The sequence below is a fragment of the Amphiprion ocellaris genome, chromosome 21, assembly GCF_022539595.1.
Source record: "Amphiprion ocellaris isolate individual 3 ecotype Okinawa chromosome 21, ASM2253959v1, whole genome shotgun sequence".
Lineage (NCBI taxonomy): Eukaryota > Metazoa > Chordata > Actinopteri > Pomacentridae > Amphiprion > Amphiprion ocellaris.
Window position 1 is genome coordinate 26,605,073 of NC_072786.1, and position 21,749 is coordinate 26,626,821.

Sequence of the window (21,749 nt, forward strand, 5' to 3'; positions counted from 1 at the left end):
CTGTTTTACCATGAAAACAGCTTTATTCTGAAAATACTGTCTTTTTAATACTATGTACATATAAACCTAGTTAATTCATGCAGTACGAGTAATATGACAGTAATAGTTACTCGTGGCAAAGTACTATTATTGTTGTTTTATTTGTAATTTAATGGAAGAAAACAACTATTTGAAGCATTTGTTGTTGTCCTACTGCACAACATGAGCAATTATTGACAATTACTGTGTATTTCTTTGAATTAGTTTTCAATGTTTTTTTTGTTTTATTGTTTTTTTTTGTTGTTGTTGTTTTTTTTACATGTGAGAGTTATTTAATGTTGGGAAATATGTCATCTGGAGCTAGTGCCAGTATTTTGTTGTTATTTAATTTAGTGTTAAATTTGTGCTTTAAAACAATACATTACAGTACATTATTATGTATTTCAGTGCCTCATGTTTCAATGTATTTTTTCCATGTGACGGTTACTTGAATATTTTCTGAATATTTAGCTAGTTACAGTCAGCATTTTGTGGATATTTAGTGTTAAATTTGTGCTTAATACGTTCAAATGCCAAATTCAACACATTAATTTAGAGTAAATGTTCTTAGACTACTTGTCTCTAGTGTAAATATTCTAGTAATAAAAGTTCTCGGTCTCCTTTGGAAGAAAACTAATCTGCCAAAGCAGATAAAACAAGTCGGACCGTTAACAATGTGACACAGGAAGTGCTAGCAGCGTTAGCATGGTTAGCTCGGTGCAGCAGACGGTTGTGTTGTGGTGTCGCAGGTAACTGTTCTCTAGTTGGAGGAGAAACGATGTCTTCGGTCCAGCGGCTGGTCAGCGGGCGGCTCCCTGCGGCTTTTGAAGACGTTTTCCCGGTGTTTGAGAAGACTGTGGTCCGACAGGAGGAGGTGGACCGTCAGAGCAGACTGCTGGATGTCAGCTGGCAGCCCGAAATAAAGCTGCACAGAATCGGTGAGGAACACTGGGAGGGTCTCAGTGGAGAACAGCAGTGGACTGATGGAGGAGAACCACAGCAGGAAGGATTCACTGGGGTCTATGGGGAACATTCAGGTAGTTTTATAGAAATAAAACGAATCTATCTCATTTTAAACAGTAAACGCTGAGGATTTAACACCTAGTTTGTATAAGTTGCAGGTAAAAGTGACATAAATAGAAGATTAACTGAAGTGATGTGAGTGAATAAAATGTGTCAACAAAGACCAACTGCATTGTGCGGAATTAATGCATCCATCCTTAACAAAGTGCAGTTTTTACTATAAATCAATGTGGTATTTTACCTTTAAATACAGCCTGAATCCATAATTTAATTTGCTTACTGAGTCAAAATCATTCCAAATCTCTAAGTTTACTAACCCTGAATGATTCATTCAAAAATGATTGAAATAAATGATTCACTGTGGTGCTACAGAGAGGCTCTGGCCTATAAATCATTTAGTACAAACATAAGGAAACATATTTGTGTGGTTCAGACTGCAGTAAAAATCACATCATATGTATTTTTTCTGTGATAAAAAATAACATTCCTCCAAAAATCTTGATCTAGTGCTATATTGCAGCGTCTGTCAGAAGAATTGCAATGTCATTGTGTTTGCATCTCATTCAGCTGTAATGTTTGTTCTATTCATACTACAACTACTTCCATACTACTTGCACCCAAAAAATTAGTCATATTTGAACACTTTTAATTTAACCTGTAAATATGAGTGACACATTTACATTAGGGAACATTCAGGTGTTGTTGTTGTTTTTTTTTTATAAATAGAAATAACATGAGTATTCAACACATAGTTTGTATACAACACAGGCACTTAACAAGAAGATTGGTTTAAAATGAAAGTATAAAACGCATTGTGCTGAATTAATGCATCCATTATAATTAACATGCAGTATGTGACTCCATAATTTAATTTACTCGTTTACTCAGAATCATTTGAGACCTCGTATTTACTAGAACTGGATGATTAATTGAAATATTTGTAACAATCAATATATTGACAAATGTAATATCCAAATCGCAGGAGCTGCAGACTCTTAATGAAGATGAAATGTACCACCACATAGTGTTAGAAATGAAGCCTCTGGTCTGTAAATCAGAATCTCCAGATGTAAAGGAAACTTGCAAAGGACAAAAATGGTCATTCCTACTAAATCTGTGGCTAGTACTGTATTGCAAAAGCCATATCTCATATTATTTTGGTTTCATCTCTACCCCCGACATTCCTTTTTAATGTTATTTAACAAAGTTTAAGAGCAAGCAAGCGCAGTTGGATTACGTCTATAGAGGTTGACGTTATGAACTTTCCTTCACATTGTCTGAGCTATCAGAAACTCTGTTTTCCACTGATGATGCTTGTACCAAGTACAAATCACATTGTGAAAGTAGTTCACTGTCTGTGGAGTCATTTTAGTAGGACGACAACTGCAGCCCTGATTAGTGGTTCTAAGGTTCTAAGGATCCTTCTATACCACCTGATTACTGCTACAACTATGTTTCACTGATATTTAGTTGATCTTCCTGGATCCTTTTTGAAGTCTAACAATCAGATTTTAAAAAAACTCCTCTTCTAGTTCTTTTCCATGTGGAGCCATGATGTAGACGTGCAGATAGTCACAGCCCATAGGTTCAACACCGAGGAAGTTCTACTGTTAGAACCAGATTCATGCACTTAGACTGACAGGAAGTCAAAGGTGGACTCACTTTAATTTCTGTAATCATAGATGGATTCACTTTAGGTGCATTCAGTTTCTACTTTTGAGCCTGAATTTTCAATATAGTACACCCTAAATGGATAAAGAATCCTACTGGCACAGACAGACAGTGGTAGATTCAGCAAGTGTTTGCGGTACACTTTTGGAAGCTAACATGAGTGATTATTGTTTTGGAACCCATATAGAAATTTTCCTCATGATTTGTTCAGATTTAGAATTTTGGACCTGGTTCTGGAGGCCCAGCTTTAGCTACCTCAATCTTTGGTACAGTGACCTTTGCTTAGAACTTAAGTGCTCCCAACAAATGTATGACATTTTCATATTTGAAATTTAACTTACCAATGTGAGCAACTTGCTAACATTGTAGACCCTTGCTAATGTTTTAAGCTGTAAAATATGCATTTGTTCAGATGTGTGTTTTACTATCGTCACATTACTTATCTTTCTCTTGTGTCCCTCCAGACCTCCCTCAGCAACATGCCCTTAAAGAAGAGGAAGTTCTTGATAACCATCAGTGTAGTAACCAAGAAAAGAAGTTCACAGAATATCAACAGATTAAAGAGGAACCACAGGAACCAGAGCCTTCACGGATTAAAGAAGAACTAGAGGAATCAGAGCTTCTACAGATTAAAGTAGAACAGGAGGAACTCTGCATCAGTCTGGACCAGGATGAAGAAAAGCCTCCACATATTAAAGAGGAACAGGAGGAACTCTACAACAGTATGGACCAGGATGAACTAAAGTCAGTGCAGATTAAAGAAGAACAGGAGGAACTCTGCTCCAATTTTGATCAGGAGGAACCCGAAGCCCCACAGATTAAAGAGGTACAGGAAAAACTCTGGACCAGTCCAGTTGTGCATATTTCAGAGAGTGAATGTGAGACTGACACAGGTGAAAACTCTGTGAAATACGACATTGGTGGAAAACCCCGCAAGCATAAGTCTGAAGTGAAGGAACTTCATGGAACTGACACAGATGAGAAGCCATATTCTTGCAATAAATGTGGCAGAACTTTCAATTTTTGTGCTCCCTTCAAAATCCACATGAGAATTCACACAGGTGAGCGACCGTATTCTTGCAAAACCTGTGGGAAAGCTTTCACAAGAAGTGATAAATTGTTGTGCCATATGAGAACCCACACAGGTGAGAAGCCGTACCTTTGTAACACCTGTGGGAAAAGGTTCACCGACCAATCAGCATGTAAACGGCACACAGCAATCCACACAGGTGAGAAGCCTCACATCTGTAACATCTGTGGGCGTAGATTTGTTGAAAAATCAGATTTGAACATCCACTTGACAAGTCACGTAGGTGAGAAGCAGCATTCTTGCGAAACGTGCGGTAAAAGTTTCAGACATATTAATAAGTTGTTGTGCCACATGAGAATTCACACAGGTGAGAAACCGTTTGTCTGTAACACCTGTGGAAAAAGATTTACAGACCCGTCAGGATTTAAAAAGCACACAACGATCCACACAGGTGAGAAGCTGCATTCATGCGAAACGTGTGGCAAAAGCTTCAGACATACTTCTACTTTGGTTTGCCACAAGAGGACGCACACAGGTGAGCGGCCTTTCCTCTGCATCACCTGTGGCAACAGATTCATCAGCAATTCTAATTTGAAAAGTCACATGAGAACTCACACAGGGGAGAAGCCTTACTCCTGTCAAACATGTGGTAAAGATTTCACTCAAAGCACTACCTTGAAACAGCACATGAGGAGTCACACAGGTGAGAATTCAGAGACCTAAAAAAAAGCAAAACTGGAAGAAATGTAAGAATTTGTGCGGTTCTTAAGTCGAGCTTTGAGATTTAATGCACCTTTAGACTTTGCTTTAACAATAGTGTGAGTTTATTGCATGCTACACCTGTTGACGGTTGCAGAAGCTCATTGCATTTGTACTTTCAAAAAAGGACATTATTTTTATGTATTTTTGTTTGATTGTGAAAAATTAAGTGCATCCAATTGCTGTTAAGCTTCTTTTTGTTGTGCACCTTTGGATGTACTGACACTGAACTTTGACACTGAAGAAGCTCAAAGAGTTTCTCTGTTCATCGGTGCATAGAGCTGCTATTTTTTGCATGTACAAGACGCTGCAAACTTACAAATCCCAAAGTCCATGTCAAAGGGAGTTATTCCAAGTTATTCCAAGATTTGCACTTCTGAGAACTTTCCTCGTAGTTAGGGGATAATCCCTCCTATTTCCAAACTTTGTGTTTGTGTTGTATTTGTGCTTTCTGGAAGCAAACCTGAGATTAAAACTAAAGGTTTCCTATTTATTTATATGTTTATTAACTATTAGCAATAATTTGCTCATATAATCACCCAATTTCAGTCACTCTGACCTGTTTAATTTGTTAGTATTCATGTTGAATCCTTTGTGGACTGAAGGACCAATTTTCTTGACTGAGTAAAAGTAAAACCTGCTGCTGGTGCCTCCTTGATTATGAGAAGTGCAATTTGGGCTGATTTTCACCCACTTTTCTGTCGGTTTTGTCTTGATACTTTATCAAGGAGCTTGAAGGACAGATGTTGTCTATGTTCTCCTTGTTAGAACTGGGATTTGTGTTGATATGTGGGCAGGTGGAAGGTTCAATATTATATCATGAACTGGAAATTGTGCTTCACTGCACAACAAATGACTTTCCACACAGAATAGATAAAGTGATGCATGACCCCCACACTGGTAACGATGTGTTTTTAAGCTCAATATGTGGTTCCTGTTAGATGTGTGAAACCCTATAACATGTGGATGCCCTGTGACACTGAACACTGACAGACTGAATGGATTCTTCTTTTTTTTACTGTGAAAGTTGTGTTTCTATTGAGACCCTGGAAGAAATGCTTGACCAATGTCCTCATTTGCAGTGTAAAATAAAGATATTATCAATGAACTTTCAGTGTTGCATGTGTTTTGAATGGTTTTTTTTTTGTATTTTAGTGCTGTCTCCCCAAAACCTTTTACATTCCTGCAGCACCAAATCATCACACTTCCGCCTCCGTGCTTCACTGTCAGGACTATGCATCCACTGTTGTAGTCCTGGTCAGGATCAGATTCCGATGCACTCACCTACACTCAGAAACCTGAAGGTGGCACCTGGAACCAAAAATTGTTCTTTGCAGTGATGCCATAAAAGATTACAAATTGCCTTTCAGCAAGAGGTTCTTCAAAGAACCCAGAAGGTTCCTCAAAGAACCATCAAAAATGGGTCCTTTAGGCACAAATACTGGCACTCTAATGGACTTTAGCAAAAGTGGACTCTTAAGGAAATATTCTTAGGATAGTTTGTAAGCCCACCAGGTTACCCAAGCAAAAAAGTCAAATGTAAGAATTCGCTGCATTTCTGGGTTCCTTCCATTAGAAAGCATTTAATATTTTGAGTTCTTGCCAGTGTGGGATTTTAGAAACTGTGATGGACGTTTCTCACTTTTCTCTGATGTTTTATAGAACAAATGATTCATCCCTAGTGAAAAAAATATCATATTCAACTCTGATTTGATGTCAGTACCTGCCACCAAACCAAAGAACTCCAATAACAATGAAGAACCTTTTGAAGAACCACATTAAGTACGTAAAGAACCATCCTTTCAGTAAAGCAATTAGTGAAGGAACCTTGAAGAACCAGAGCGCCCTCTGAAGAACCCATTAACCCTCATGTTGTCCTGCGGGTCAAATTAACCCGTTTTAAAGTTTGAAAATGTTGCAAAAATATATTTCCACAGTGAAACTTCTGATGTCCACATTTTCTGCATTTTTGGGAAATCTTTGAACTTTTTTTGATGGAAAAAAAATGTTAAAAATGTTTCTTAAGAACATTCACAAAAAAATCTACCAAAACCCAGCAAATTTCGCTGGATTTTGGATGATTTTTTTGTGAATGTTCTTAAAGAAAATATTAGAAGTTTTACTGATATATATGGAATCACTTTAGATATTTTTAGGATTTTTTTTGGAAGATTTTTACTCATTTTTTGAAAATATTTACAAGAATTTTCTTGCCAAAGTTGGGGGATTTTTTTTTTTTTTTTAATAAAACTTTTAAGGGAAACTTTTAAGGAATTATTGGAATTTTCTTCCTGAAGGTTTTGCAAATTTTCAGAAATTTGGGGAATTTTTTTGCTGAATTTTGGGATTTTTTTCAGACATAGAAACAATATTTTTTTGGGGTGCCAATAAATGAAGACAACATGAGGGTTAAAGAGCCACATAAAGTATGTTAAAAACAAAAATCCTTTAAGTAAATAACTTGGTGATGGAACCTTTCAGAACCAGATTCATGCACTTAGACTGACAGGAAGGTGGACTCAGTTTAGTTTCTGTGATCATAGGTGATTTCATTTTAGTTGCATTCAGTTTCTACTTTTGGGCCTGAATTTTTAACATATTCTTCCTAAAGTGTTTGTTTTTGATTGTAACAATAAACAGCCTACTCTTCAACCGATGGATATTGAGAAGTGGCACAATTAGACATCATTCAAGTAATGTTTCGTTCGCTGAACATATTCGAGTATATTTTGAAGTTGTCTATTAGTCCCGCCCACATTTAAGTCCTAACCAATGAAATTGTTGTTTGACCCTGCATATGACATTTTCACCAATAACGTCCCGGCTACTGAGGCGGGATTGAACGCAGTTTTGACCAATACGGTTGACGTTCAGCTTGGTAGTAGGGACCCGGAAGTGCTAGCAGCGTTAGCATGGTTAGCTCGGTGCAGCAGACGGTTGTGTTGTGGTGTCGCAGGTAAATGTTCTCTAGTTGGAGGAGAAACGATGTCTTCGGTCCAGCGGCTGGTCAGCGGGCGGCTCCCTGCGGCTTTTGAAGACGTTTTCCCGGTGTTTGAGAAGACTGTGGTCCGGCAGGAGGAGGTGGACCGTCAGAGCAGACTGCTGGATGTCAGCTGGCAGCCCGAAATAAAGCTGCACAGAATCGGTGAGGAACACTGGGAGGGTCTCAGTGGAGAACAGCAGTGGACTGATGGAGGAGAACCACAGCAGGAAGGATTCACTGGGGTCTATGGGGAACATTCAGGTAGTTTTATAGAAATAAAACGAATCTATCTCATTTTAAACAGTAAACGCTGAGGATTTAACACCTAGTTTGTAGAAGTTGCAGGTAAAAGTGACATAAATAGAAGATTAACTGAAGTGATGTGAGTGAATAAAATGTGAGTAAACAAAGACCAGCTGCATTACTGCATCCATTCTTAACAAAGTACAGTGTTTATTATAAATCAATGTGGTATTTCACCTTTAAATACCGCCTGAATCCATAATTTAATTTGCTTACTTACTGAGTCAAAATCATTCCAAATCTCTAAGTTTACTAACCCTGAATGATTCATTCAAAAATGATTGAATTAAATGATTCACTGTGGTGCTACAGAGAGGCTTTGGCCTATAAATCATTTAGTACAAACATAAGGAAACATATTTGTGTGGTTCAGACTGCAGTAAAAATCACATCATATGTATTTTTTCTGTGATTAAAAAAAAAAACATTCCTCCTAAAATCTTGATCTAGTGCTATATTGCATTGTCTGTCAGAAGAATTGAATGTCATTGTGTTCGCAACTCGTTCAGCTGTAATGTTTGTTCTATTCATACTACAACTACTTCCATACTACTTGCACCCAAAAAAATTTGTCACGTTTGAACACTTTTAATTTAACCTGTAAATTTGAGTGACATGTTCACATTACAGAGCCCTTCCAGTGGTTTGAGCTACAATATATATGTATTTATTCACGTGTATCTTCCCACCATCACATTCTTTAACTTTTTCTTGTGTCCTTCCAGACCTCCTGCAACAACATGCCTGTAAGGAAGAGGAGGTTCTTGATAACCTGCAGCTCAGTAACCAGGACAGAAACTTAACAGAACCTCGACAGATGAAAGAGGAACCAGAGCCTCTGCAGATAAAACAGGAACCCGAGGAACTCTGTACTAGTCTGGACATGGATGAACCAAAGCCTCAACAGATTAAAAAGGAACAGAAGGCACTCTGGACGAGTCTGGACAATGAGGAACCATACCTTTTACAGATTAAAGAGGAACAGGAGGAACTAGAGCCGCCAGGGATTAAAGAGGAACAGGAGGAACTCTGGACGAGTTTGGACAATAAGGAACCACACCTTTTACAGATTAAAGAGGAACAGGAGGAACTCTGCACCAGTCTCATGGTACCCATATCAGAGAGTCAGTGTGATACTGACACATTGGAAAACTCTGTAAATTATGAGACTATTGGAAAAACCTTAAATAATAAGTCCCAAATTCAGGATCATAGCAAAGGTCACACAGGTGGGACGCCATTTTTTTGCAACAAGTGTGGGAAAACTTTTCCTTTTAATGCTCCCTTCAAAGTCCACATGAGAACTCACACGGGTGAAAAACCGTATTGTTGCAAAACATGCGAGAAAACTTTCACAAGAAGTGATAAATTGTTGCGCCACATGAGGACCCACACAGGTGAGAAGCCGTACCTTTGTACCACCTGTGGGAAAAGGTTTACTGACCCTTCAACATATAAAAGGCACATAGCAATCCACACAGGTGAAAAACCTCACCTGTGCAACATCTGTGGGAATGGATTTATCGACAAATCCAATTTAAAAAGGCACATTAGAACTCACACAGGTGAGAAACCATATACTTGCAAAACATGTGGGAAAGATTTTGGTTATAGCACTACCTTGAAAATCCACATGAGAACTCACACAGGTGAGAAGCTGCATTCTTGTGAAACTTGTGGTAAAACTTTTAGACATATTAACAAGCTGTTGTGCCACATGAGCACTCACACAGGTGAGAAGCCTTACCTCTGTAACACCTGTGGGAATAGCTTTATCGACAAATCAAATTTAAGAAGGCACATTAGAACCCACACAGGGGAGAAACCTTATCCTTGCAAAGTGTGTGAAAAAGAGTTTGCTCATAGCACTACCTTAAAAATCCACATGAGGATTCATACAGGTGAGAGGCCGTTTGTTTGCATCACCTGTGGAAATAGATTTATTAACAACTCTAATTTGAAACTCCACATGAAGACTCACAGGGACAAGACGTCAGAGTCCTGAAACATCTGTGGGTAAAGAATGATCAGGGAGGCCAGACTTGAAGAAACATGTAAGAATTGCACAGTTAAAAAGTTGAACTTTCAGATTTAAAGCACTTTTAGGCTGTGCCTCAATGATATTGTGAGTTTTTTGCACGATGACAAACAGAAGCACACTGCATTTGTACTTTCAATATTATAGATGTTCATTTCAAACAAAATGTTTGGAAACTGTCATGTCAAAAATCTTTACTTGTGTGAATGGTTGTAAACTTTCCCAGAAGCTGTAAAGTTGCAGTGGATTAGTACGTGACACAAACTGTGACCTAGTTTGTATTTCTTTACATTTTTAAGAAATCACAGACATCTGATTAGCTTTTACATTTTTTTTACTGGAAATCTGTCACTAAGAAATCTTAGAAGCAGTAGGATTTCGTGACAGGTTCAGAAGTGTTCCCATGACTGTATCATCAGTGTAATGTACATTACATGATACGATCTCCAAACTTTCTGTTTCTGTTGTACCTTGTGAATGCAAACCTGAGCTTAACACTTGAGGTTAGTTCATATGTTTATTTTCTATTAATAATATTTTTTCCATATGTTCACCCAGTCTTATTGGCTTCGTCTTTATCTGGCTAACTTGAACTCTGCACTGGAATTTTTGCTCATCATGTGTCCGGACATTTGGCCTCATGAGAAACATGTGACCTGGAACTTCTGTCTAATCTCTTTAGAGTCAATAAATCATGTCGAGTCCCTTTTCAAACAAATGACTCAACTTGTTGGCCAAGTAATCCTATTACAGCTGATACTTTTGTTTTGAGGCAGTATAACTTGCTGCCAGTGCCTCTTTGATTATGGTTTTCAGCAACTTTTTTGTTGGCTTTGTCTTCATGTGTTAATAAACCGCTTAAAAGAAAACTCTTGTGTATGGTCTCATCATTAGAACAGAGATTTGTGTTGATATATGGGTGTATGTCGCAATTAACATTATGTTATTAGCTGGTAATTACATGACAATGCATTTCAGGTTGAGGAGTAACGCAAAACTAATGACATAACAAGTACAAAAATGACAAAATATGAATCATATTTCAATTATTATTATACTTTTTTTTTAGGCGTCGAAATCGGCCTTTTTGACGCCCTAAACATACACGAAAACGCATGAAAATTGCCACACACATCAGGACCGGCGAAAAATTTGATATTTTTGGGAAATGGCACGCGTGCGTGCCAAAATGGCTCAATAGCGCCCCCTAGAAAACTAAGAAAATTCAGCCCCCGGACCGAGGTTGACCTAGAGCTACGAAATTCGGTACACATATGTAACTCATCAAGACGCACAAAAAAGCCTCTTGCATCATTACCCATAATGCAACAGGAAGTCGGCCATTTTGAATTATGAGTCATGTTTTGGACAATTTTGTGTCATTTTTGGACATTTTTTAAGCGTAACCCCAAGAGAGCTGAAACTTAGCCAGGATGTACTCCCGTCACGGGTGATCAAAAGTTATCAAAACGCTCCGCAAAAGTCTGAGGGCGTGGAAATGGCGAGCCACGGAATGCGGCCATTTTGAAATATGATTCATATTTTGTCATTTTTGGACATTTTCAAAAGCTATTAACTCAAACAGCGTAACCGTGAGAGAGCTCAAATTTGGTCAGGATGTATGCCAGTCATGGGTGATCAAATGTTATCAAAACGCTCTGCAAAAGTCTCAGGGCGTGGCCATGGCAACCAGTGGAATGCGGCCATTTTGAATGTCTCGCCATGAAACAGGAAGTGCTATCTAACTAGCCTGTGCATGCTCCAATCTGCCTGAAATTTTACATGTATGATCAGAGACCAGCCCTAATCACATCTTTGCACCATTTGGCGGCCATTTTGGATTTCTCGCCATGAAACAGGAAGTGCTGTGTAAGTAGCCTGTACGTGGTCCAATCTGCCTGAAACTTTACACTCTCAGTTACAGCGCCTCCTGGTGGATATGCGTGGGCCAGCCGGGCCGCTCGGATGCGAGGACCCGTCCAACGCTGCTTGCAGCTTTAATATTGGTTTAGTGGTTGGAAGTCAATAAAACATTAGCGTCAGTCAAATTGAATGCGTCAGTGGATGGAAGTGGTGGTTGCCTTGTGCTGCTCTTCACTTCACTGCAGCTCCATGGCTCCATCTGCTGGACGGACAGAAGTGCAGCAGCTGATGGCAGCTTCTTTGACCTCACGCTGCTGTCAGACCCACAGATTAGGGTTTATTTCAGATATATATAATAGAAAATAGTAATTAAAAAATAAGCTGATGTTGTATTTTTGCAGCAGTGAGTTTTACAGGGTTAAGAGCAACCAGTCAAAGGTTATTACTGAGGATTTTAAACAAAAACATTCAGGCAAACAGTTAACATCATAGGGTGCCTGACATGTTTGTTTTTTTTCAGGGTCGATACAGATTTTTTTTGTAATCAAGGAGATCAATAACCAAGATTTGGAATCACTACACATTTGCAGAAAAAATAAAGTTTTTAAACAGCACATAAAGTTAAGTTAAAATTAAAATAATCACGAGTTGCAGCCTTTGCTTATTTATGTTTTACATGCTGAAGTTGTCCTTCAGTGTTTCACTGATCAGATTGTGCTGTGGGCAGGAACAAGATCAGAGGGAGGCAGCTGCAGCAGACCCAAAGTAGTTTCACATTCATTTATCTGATCAGATTTCAGGGGGCTTTTTTTTTTTTTTTTTTTTTTTTTTAAGAAATGGGACCAATAATTGAAAACATGCTAAATATCAGATGGGATCATTGGTGTCACAGGACATCTGCAGACACAGGTCAAAGATTACAAGGAGTTTATTTAACGAATGAAACTAAAACCAACACAGAAAGGATAACTAAACCAAGGTGAAAACAAAAAGGGGAAACCAGAATAATTGTAGGAGAAAGGTTCTGGTTTCAAAGTCTGTGGTCTGGCAGAGAGCGGAAGAATGAAGAACCGGGCCTTCGTGGATTAAGGTGATTGAGAACAGGTGAATCAACCCCCACACCTGTGAGAGAGATGGATGGATGGATGGATGGATGGATAGATGGATGGATGGATGGATGGATGGATGGATAGATGGATGGATGGATGGATGGATGGATGGATAGATAGGTAGGGAGGTAGATGGACCATAGATAGATGGATGGATAGGTAGATCCTGCAGTGGGGAAATTTTCAGTGTGGCAGTAGCAGATAGGAAAAAAAGTTAAAAAAAAAAAAAAAAAGCAGCACTCAGTGCACAGATATAAATAGATGCTTTCTCCTTAGAGAAGAAATAGAAATGCTTGTAAAAAAAAAAAAAAACCCTGTGAAATTGCACATATTGACTTATTTACATTTTATTGCAGTTACTTCATGGGTGATCTGAACTACTGGGAGCAGGCTTGATTGAACACAGTCTGACTGCTGCAGGAAGGAAGGACCTCCTTCAAACATCGTGGGTGAAGCAGTCTGTCCCTGAAGGAGCTGCCGGTGATGGTCCTGTTTCCTGCAGGGGGTGGGAGATGTCCTCCATGATAGACAACAGCTTTGTCATCATCCTCCTGTCTACCACCAGCCCAGGACAGAGCTTGCTTTCTTAACCAGTTTCTTTAGTCTCTTCCTGTCTGCAGCCGTGATGCTGCTGCTCCAGCAGACCAGTCCATACAGGATGGCTGATGCCACCACACAACCATAAAAGGTCCTCAGAATTGCTCCCTGCACCCCGAAGGACCTCAGTTTCCTGAGCAGGTGAAGTCTGTTCTGACCTTTCTTACACCGTGCGTTGGTGTTCTATCTCTAGACATGTTTGAATGTCTTTATCAATAAATGCTGAAACATATGTTGAGTGTCAGCTCAGCTCTTTGTTCCATACATGTAAATGTTCCTATGTGATTGGTGTCTTGCAGTCAGAGTGTAAAGAATTGAAGCTGTCAGAGGCTTTCTGTGGTGAAGAGGCTGCAGGACATCAGCTGCTCCAACAGGTGAAGCCTTTGTTCTTTGGCTCCAACCAGAAGCAGCAATAAATCAGCATGAGCTGCAGCTTATCCACCTCATAGAGTGTATAATAAAGAAACCAAGAGGTTTTAGTTGATAGCCGTCGCTAGCGGTGTGTTGTTCAGGTTGTGAGGAGAAGTAAAAAGCTTACAGCACCTGGTATTCCCAGGTAGTCTCCCATCCAAATACTAACCAGGCCCAACCCTGCTTAGCTTTGCAGATCAGATGAGATCAGGTGTATTCAGTCTCAGAAACAAACCTCACATGATTCAGATCTCCACTCACACCTTTTATTTGTCGTTTGGTTGCGCCAGTACTAATTGATAGCATCATTTAAGCAAAGTTAGAGCAACATCTTGTAGGACAGGTGGTGTAGAGGTAAGTTTTTTGCCTCCCCGGTACCTTAGTACCTTTATTATCTTCACTTCCTTAATACTTTTGTGTACCATCATTTACGAAAACTAACAGCTACACCCAGTAGGAAGGATAGTGCTGTGGTAAGTTATCTGCCTCTCATCCAGGAGGTCCTTGGTTGGAATCCAGCTCAAGGCTCTTTTTACACTTTGGCTGCATGACAACCTCTTGCAACCATCATTACAACAAACTCCACCAAGGACCTTGTGTGACAGATAGCTCACACAGAGGGTGTGTGTCTGTCATGTGGATGGTCACGGTTCGAATCCCTGCTGTGGTGTGGAGTGTCAGTGGAGTGGAGTGGACTGGACTGGAGTTCAAGGATCCTGGGAAAAAGTAAAACCAGGAGATTTACCCTAAAGCAAGGCACGAAGGCACGAAGGCACGAAGGCACGAAGGCACGAAGGCACGAAGGCACGAAGGCACGAAGGCACGAAGGCACGAAGGCACGAAGGCACGAAGGCACGAAGGCACGAAGGCACGAAGGCACGAAGGCACGAAGGCACGAAGGCACGAAGGCACGAAGGCACGAAGGCACGAAGGCACGAAGGCACGAAGGCACGAAGGCACGAAGGCACGAAGGCACGAAGGCACGAAGGCACGAAGGCACGAAGGCACGAAGGCACGAAGGCACGAAGGCACGAAGGCACGAAGGCACGAAGGCACGAAGGCACGAAGGCACGAAGGCACGAAATTTTGCCCAAATGTAAAAAAAAAAAGCTTGAGCAGGGTGGGGGATCAAACCTGCACTCTCCAGGTTCCAAACCACCACCACTACCTCTGGACTACCGGTCCTACATACCCAAATACAGGCTTTTCTTCTATTTGTCAAGGCGGTGACATCAATACTGAAATAAAAAAAAAAACAATCCACAAAATCAAAAAAAGAACATAATCTACCTACAACTTTTAAAGAACACGCTAAAAAACACAATACTAAAAAGTCACACTCTTCTCCTCATCACTCATTTTTACATTTTAACACAATTTCAAAGCCACACAAATCACATTCTTCATGTCAAATCACTTGTCTTCACTACAAATGGGAGAGAACAGCAAACAAATAAAATACAACTTATGGCTTAAATATCTTCAAAATCTCTTTGCTATTCCTCTACATTCAAATTCCTCAACACCACTCAACAATCACCTGCAGGATCTCTTACTTCTTCCTTAGCTCTGACAAAACATCTTCAAGACTCTGAGAAGACAACTCATTTTCAACACATTTGCTGCTTCGTCTAAGTGTCCACACACATCTCCAGTCATCCACAGGCCTCACCACTGATCAGCTGCACAAACTTACATGTTAAACTTCTCCAAAGATAAAATACAGGCCCTTCTGTCTGATCACAACTTTTACTGGTGGCTCATATTTCAAGTTCATTTCATTGCAAAGTCTTTATTTTGGATTAAAGTGGGATCTGTGACCAGGCAGATCACTTGTTTATTCTTAGCATTTGGATTTCACTGACATTCCTGTCATGTAGAAAAATAGAAATATCTTTGCATTGATTCAGCTAAACTAACTGCAGACACTGAGAGGCGTAAAGTTCAACAAATGCTGTTTTTATTTACTTCACTGGTGACATCAGTAGATGCTTGCAGTGAAACCACCACTGCAAATATTTATGCATTTAAGTATCACAACTGAAAACTCCCTACAAACGTCCACTTCTAACACCACAAACACTGTCCAGAGGAAATGATATTAGCTGAACATAAAAACATGTAAAACAGCTCTGATGCTTTCATCCTGAGCTCCACTCAAACATTTCACTGTGCAGCAGCTCAGCAGTTTGTTTAAGAAAAGCATTTAGGTTCAATCTGTGAAGCCCAAAACCCACCAGCTTTGAAAAATGACACCATTTACCAGAGTCACAAACTGTAAAAACAGAAGGAATTGTTGGATTTTCTATGTGAATGTGTCGCCTCTCTAGTTAACTCACCCGGTTACGTCTCCATCCTGACGCTGCTCTGCTGGACCGGAGCTTCTGGACCAGCCGGGTGGACCTTCCTTCACAGATCTTCCCGGTGGGAGTGATTCTGAGTCGGCCTTGGTTGACTGCAAACTCCTTAAAATGGACACATGAGAGGAAATCGTGGACAAATCGATACAACAGCTTGTTCGGTTTGTCCTGTTCTTAAATGGGTAGAAAACTGCTGAGAGCTCTCAGTTCAATTCAATTTTCAATTCAATTTTATTTATATAGCGCCAATTACAGTCAAATTGTCTCGAGACGCTTTACAGAACCCATATGCCTGACCCCCAGAGCAAGCCAAAAGGCGACAGTGGCAAGGAAAACACCCTTTTAACAGGGAAAAAAACCTCGAGCAGAACCCGGCTCTAATGTGGGGGGAACCATCTGCCTGCTGGCCGGGCGGGTTGAGAGGGACAGAAGAGGTAGAAAGGTAGAGATAGAGGGGTAGAGGTAGAGATAGAGGGGTAGAGATAGAGAGGTGGGGGGTGGGACACAAGGACCATAAAACACAGCCACACATCTGAAGCATCCAGCATCCAGCTCTGGGACCAGGGACACTCGGAGAAAGGACATAGAAAGAAACAGAGTGAATGTAATGCAATAATGGTATATGTAGTAAATACATAGGTAGTTAGAGAAGGGCTCAGTGCATCAAGAGAGGTTCCCCAGCAGTCTAGGCCTATAGCAGCATAACTAGGGGCAAACTAAAGGGACGTCAAGAGGGGAAGTCAGTTGTGCAAATGAAAACACAAGCATACCCCGTCAGGGTCCCCCAGTCAGCCCTAACTATAAGCTTTGTCGAAAAGGAAGGTTTTAAGCCTGGTCTTAAAAATAGAGAGGGTGTCCGCCTCCCGAACCCAAACTGGGAGCTGGTTCCACAGGAGAGGTGCCTGATAACTGAAGGCTCTGCCTCCCATTCTACTTTTAGAGATTCTAGGAACAACAAGTAAGCCTGCAGTCTGAGAGCGAAGAGTTCTGCTAGGATAATATGGTACTATCAGGTCTTTAAGATATGATGGAGATTGGTTGTTAAGAGCTTTATATGTCAGAAGAAGGATTTTGAATTCTATTCTACATTTCACAGGAAGCCAATGAAGAGAATCCAATATAGGAGAAATATGATCTCTCTTGCTAACTCCCGTCAGTACTCTGGCTGCAGCGTTTTGGATCAGCTGTAGATATTTCAGAGAGCTATTGGGACAACCTGATAATAAGGAATTACAGTAGTCAAGCCTAGAAGTAACAAATGCATGGACTAGTTTTTCTGCATCACTCTGAGACAGGATGTTCCTGATTTTCACAATATTTCTCAGGTGGAAAAAGGAAGTCCTACAGATTTGTTTTATGTGCGAGTTAAAGGACATGTCCTGGTCAAAGATAACACCGAGGTTCCTCACAGTAGTACTGGAGGCCAATGTAATGCCATCCAGAGTAACTATATGCTTTGAAAGCAATTCTCTAAGATGTTTGGGGCCAAATACAATGACTTCAGTCTTGTCTGAATTTAGTAGTAAGAAATTATAGGTCATCCAGGTCTTTATGTCCTTAAGACAATCTTGCAGTCTAGCTAGCTGATTAGTTTCATTTGGCTTCATAGATAAATACAATTGAGTGTCGTCAGCATAACAATGGAAATTAATACAGTGCTTCCTAATAATGTTGCCTAAGGGAAGCATGTATAATGTGAACAGTATTGGTCCTAAGACAGAACCCTGAGGAACTCCATGATTAACCCTAGTATGCTCAGAAGAGTCATTGTTGACATGCACAAACTGGAACCTGTCTGATAAGTAGGATTTAAACCAGTCCAGTGCTGTCCCTTTAATGCCAATAGAATGTTCTAGTCGCTGTAATAAAAGTTTGTGGTCGATTGTATCGAATGCTGCACTAAGGTCCAATAAAATAAGTATAGAGACCAGTCCATTATCTGACGCTATGAGAAGGTCATTAGTAACTTTCACCAGAGCTGTTTCTGTGCTATGATGCACTCTGAAGCCTGACTGAAACTCTTCAAACAAGCTATTCCTTTGTAAATGTTCACATAATTGATTTGCAACTGTTCTTTCCAGAATTTTGGAGAGAAATGGGAGGTTGGAAACTGGTCTATAGTTGGCTAAAACATCTGGATCTAGAGTGGGCTTTTTAAGTAAAGGTTTGATTACAGCAACCTTAAAAGCCTGTGGTACATAACCTGTTACTAGAGAGAGATTAATCAGATCTAACATTGAGGAATCAGCTCTGACAGAGTGTTGCTCTGACTCCATGTGTGACTGAGGCTGGAGTGAACAGAGCTGCTGCTGCTCAGATGCAGCTTCTTATTAGCACAACAACAGACGCTGCGTTCACTACGTCTGTGGGTGTGGAGCTGATAAAGAGGATCTTCACCACTGACCTGAGCTGCTGCCACACGGTGAGACGTCCAACAGAGTCACTGAGCAGCTGATGATGAAGAAGATGAAGGCTTCAGGAGGAGGTGGAGGAGGAGAAGCTGCAGGGCCACATGAGACACTGAAGAGACAAACCAGAAATGATTCACACACTAGACATGAAGAAAAGAAAACATCAGAGAGTGTAAAATACAAGAATGAGTCCTGAACATCACAGGCGTAACCCGTAGAGCTACATGAGCACACATGTTCTGGTCTTGAAAACGTGTATTAATCCAATAGAAAGTCTAGGGGTAGGGTTAGGGTTGGAGAGGAAGGTCCTTACAGTTGTAATGAAAAAAATAGGGTAATTAATATTACACATCAATATTTTTAATGTTAATACTAAGCAGCCGAATATTCTGAGAAATTAATCCGTGGTTTTTCCTTCAGCCGTTGTAGATCTAGATAACCTAAAGGTACAGTGCAACCACAACGTCTGAAGGAAAAACCCCAACTTTATTCTAAGAATTTTTTGGTTAGTGTGACTTAATATTAAATTATGAAAAAATGTATAATTTTATATCCATGTTTTTGGTACATTGCTACTGTCAGGACCTTCCTCTGTAACCCGAACCCTACCCCTAGACTTTCTATTGGATTGATACATCTTTGCTGACAGGCAACATGTGTGATCATATAGCTCTGCGGGTTAAGCCACTGACGCATGTAGTTGGTCCTCAATGCTGAGGCCCTGGTTCGATTCCCGCTCGCAACCCTGTGCTATATTAGTTGTTCTCATTCTTATTTCTACCCCATTGTCTGGCTGTCTCTCACTACGCCTATCCATCAATTAACTGCAAAAGACTACAACACTTATTTACAAATTTCCTGTTTATTTATTAAATACAATTCTTTAATTTCTTACATCTTTTTTCCCCCCATACTTTATAAAAGTTTAATTGTCTTAACTTTTTCCCATTTATTTAATTGCTTCTTTTTTATGTATTTTCTTTCTTTAATCTTCTTCTTCTTTCTAGAATTTAACACCAACCTTCAATTTTGGTCATTTTTAGACATTTTGAAAAGCTATCAACTCAAACAGGGTAACACCGACAGATATGAAATTCAGCCAGGAAGTACTCCAGGCATGGGTGATCAAAAGTTATCAAAATGCTCCACAAAAGTCTGAGGGCGTGGCCATGGCATGCTCCCAAACTTTGATGCTTCGACATGACACATCAACTGCTGTGTAACTGCCCTAAACATACTCTAATCTGCCTCAAACTTTACATGTATGATCAGAGTCCCGCCCTGATGACATTCACATGCTGAAATACAGCCACAGTCATAGCGCCACCTGGTGGATAGAAGGAAAAGCTCTATAACTAGCCTGGACATGGTCCGATCTGCCTGAAATTTTACATGTGTGATCAGAGTCCGGCCCTTGTCGCATCCATAGGCCGACATGCACTCTCGGTCGTAGCGCCGCCTGGTGGACATGCGTGGATTCGCCGACCAGCAAGGATGCGATGACCCGTCCAACGCTGCTTGCAACTTGAATTTTTAACTTGAGTTTGGACTCGACAGTTTTTGTCAGGAGGTTGGACTTTAGGCTTTGTGCTGGAGGGTTGAACCCTGATTTCCAAGATTTTCAAAGTGTACAGACCTCTTGAGTCCTGAGGAGATGAGCTTTCACACAGTGTGAGGGCTGAAATTTTCGAAGTTTCACAGTAGTTGTCTGTAAACTAGAACCTTCAGATAGTCCAAGGACTCGTGTCTTCTATGTCCATGTGTAGTTGTCTGTTAGTTTGAAATGTCAGATAGTCTGAGGACTGAAATGTGCAAAGTGTCTTAGTACTTCTCTGTTAGTTAGAAATTTCTGTTTAATCGAAGCCTTAAAAGTTGTGAACATGAGTCTTGATTTCACATTTAGAGTATCCATTTGAGTTTTGGTGAGACGTTCACCTGTGTGCTATTTAGAAATGGTCCAGAAACTTTGATTGTATTCAATGAAAAGTATAGTTAGTGGTGATCAGAAGGTAACATTAGTTTGATCAATGATTGCAACTATTAGTAGACTTTATGAGGGAAGCAGTTTTGAGAAAAGAGTTATTAGTAAATCACTTCATAGTGCAACCCAAAACATTGAAAGAGGAAGTGTTTGAAGAAACAACCAGATGTTTTTGTTTCAGAATAGAAAACGTTTTAAGATATGTAAATTTATTTGTTTTTTTGGAATTTGTTATTGTGTCTTCTGTGTAATTAGATATTCAAAAGTGTCACTGGTGTTTTTCCAATTTTTTGTCTGTATTTAGATTCATCTTAAAAGTTTAGTCTTGTTCTTTTGTCATTCTTTATGATTTTATAATATTAGATTAGATGTCCAAATGTTTTGTCTTTTTAATGTGTAATTGTCGAGTGAAAAGTATTATTGGATGTGATGAGTTAAAATATTATTTTCAATATTAAATGTTTAGATAAACTGTTGTAGTTTGTAATTTTAAGAACTTGTAGTAGATTGTAATGTGTAATTGTATATTTAAAGTTTTCATAGTAAATTGTGTTTAATTCCTAGTGAAAGTGTTATTGTCTTTAAGATGTTATTTTGTAAAGAAACATTTAACTATTTAAATAAGTGTAGTAGTGTCTTTCACTTTTTGTTTGGATAGGCGTAGTGAGAGACAGCCAGACAACGGGGTTAGAAATAAGAGGTAGGCCAGCTCATACAGCATGGGGTGTACAAGCGGGAGTCGAACCCGGGCCTCAGCGTTGGGGACCTAGTACATATGTCAGAGGCGTAACCCGTAGAGCTACATGAGCACACATGTTATGGTCTTGAAAACGTGTATTAATCCAATAGAAAGTCTAGGGGTAGGGTTAGGGTTGGAGAGGAAGGTCCTTACAGTTGTAATGAAAAAAATAGGGTAATTAATATTACACATAAATATTTTTAATGTTAATACTAAGCAGCCGAATATTCTGAGAAATTAATCCGTGGTTTTTCCTTCAGCCGTTGTAGATCTAGAAAACCAGTGCAACCACAACGGCTGAAGGAAAAACCCCAACTTTATTCTAAGAATTTTTTGGCTAGTGTGACTTAATATTAAATTATGAAAAAATGTATAATTTTATATCCATGTTTTTGGTACATTGCTACTGTCAGGACCTTCCTCTGTAACCCGAACCCTACCCCTAGACTTTCT

At 39.8% G+C, this 21,749-nt stretch overlaps 2 protein-coding genes across 4 annotated transcripts; both read left to right on the forward strand.

Moving 5' to 3' along the window:
• Window positions 1-708: 708 nt before the first annotated feature.
• Window positions 709-5,609, forward strand: LOC118471616 (zinc finger protein 568-like). 2 transcript variants are annotated; one of them, XM_035957198.2, is made up of 2 exons: window positions 709-1,055; window positions 3,177-5,609. In XM_035957198.2, exons 1-2 carry the CDS (start codon window positions 797-799, stop codon window positions 4,463-4,465), a joined length of 1,548 nt encoding a protein of 515 aa, XP_035813091.2. In that variant the 5' UTR covers window positions 709-796; the 3' UTR covers window positions 4,466-5,609. The 2 variants fall into 2 exon arrangements, with proteins under 2 accessions (XP_035813091.2, XP_035813092.2); XM_035957199.2 differs by having other exon boundaries at window positions 710-956.
• A 1,788-nt stretch (window positions 5,610-7,397) lies between these two features.
• LOC111586288 (gastrula zinc finger protein XlCGF57.1-like) lies at window positions 7,398-10,694 on the forward strand. 2 transcript variants are annotated; one of them, XM_035941874.2, is made up of 2 exons: window positions 7,398-7,745; window positions 8,513-10,694. In XM_035941874.2, the coding sequence occupies exons 1-2, from the start codon at window positions 7,487-7,489 to the stop codon at window positions 9,790-9,792; spliced, it is 1,539 nt and encodes a 512-aa protein (XP_035797767.2). In that variant the 5' UTR covers window positions 7,398-7,486; the 3' UTR covers window positions 9,793-10,694. The 2 variants fall into 2 exon arrangements, with proteins under 2 accessions (XP_035797767.2, XP_023151760.2); XM_023295992.3 differs by having other exon boundaries at window positions 7,398-7,646.
• Window positions 10,695-21,749: the final 11,055 nt, after the last annotated feature.

Bases quoted from the DNA above. Each gene is read 5' to 3' on its own strand.
- LOC118471616 (XM_035957198.2), top strand. From the start codon at position 797: ATGTCTTCGGTCCAGCGGCTGGTCAGCGGGCGGCTCCCTGCGGCTTTT. The intron at 1,056-3,176 runs GTAGTTTTATAG...GTGTCCCTCCAG, and splicing joins GGTCTATGGGGAACATTCAG to ACCTCCCTCAGCAACATGCC.
- LOC111586288 (XM_035941874.2), top strand. From the start codon at position 7,487: ATGTCTTCGGTCCAGCGGCTGGTCAGCGGGCGGCTCCCTGCGGCTTTT. The intron at 7,746-8,512 runs GTAGTTTTATAG...GTGTCCTTCCAG, and splicing joins GGTCTATGGGGAACATTCAG to ACCTCCTGCAACAACATGCC.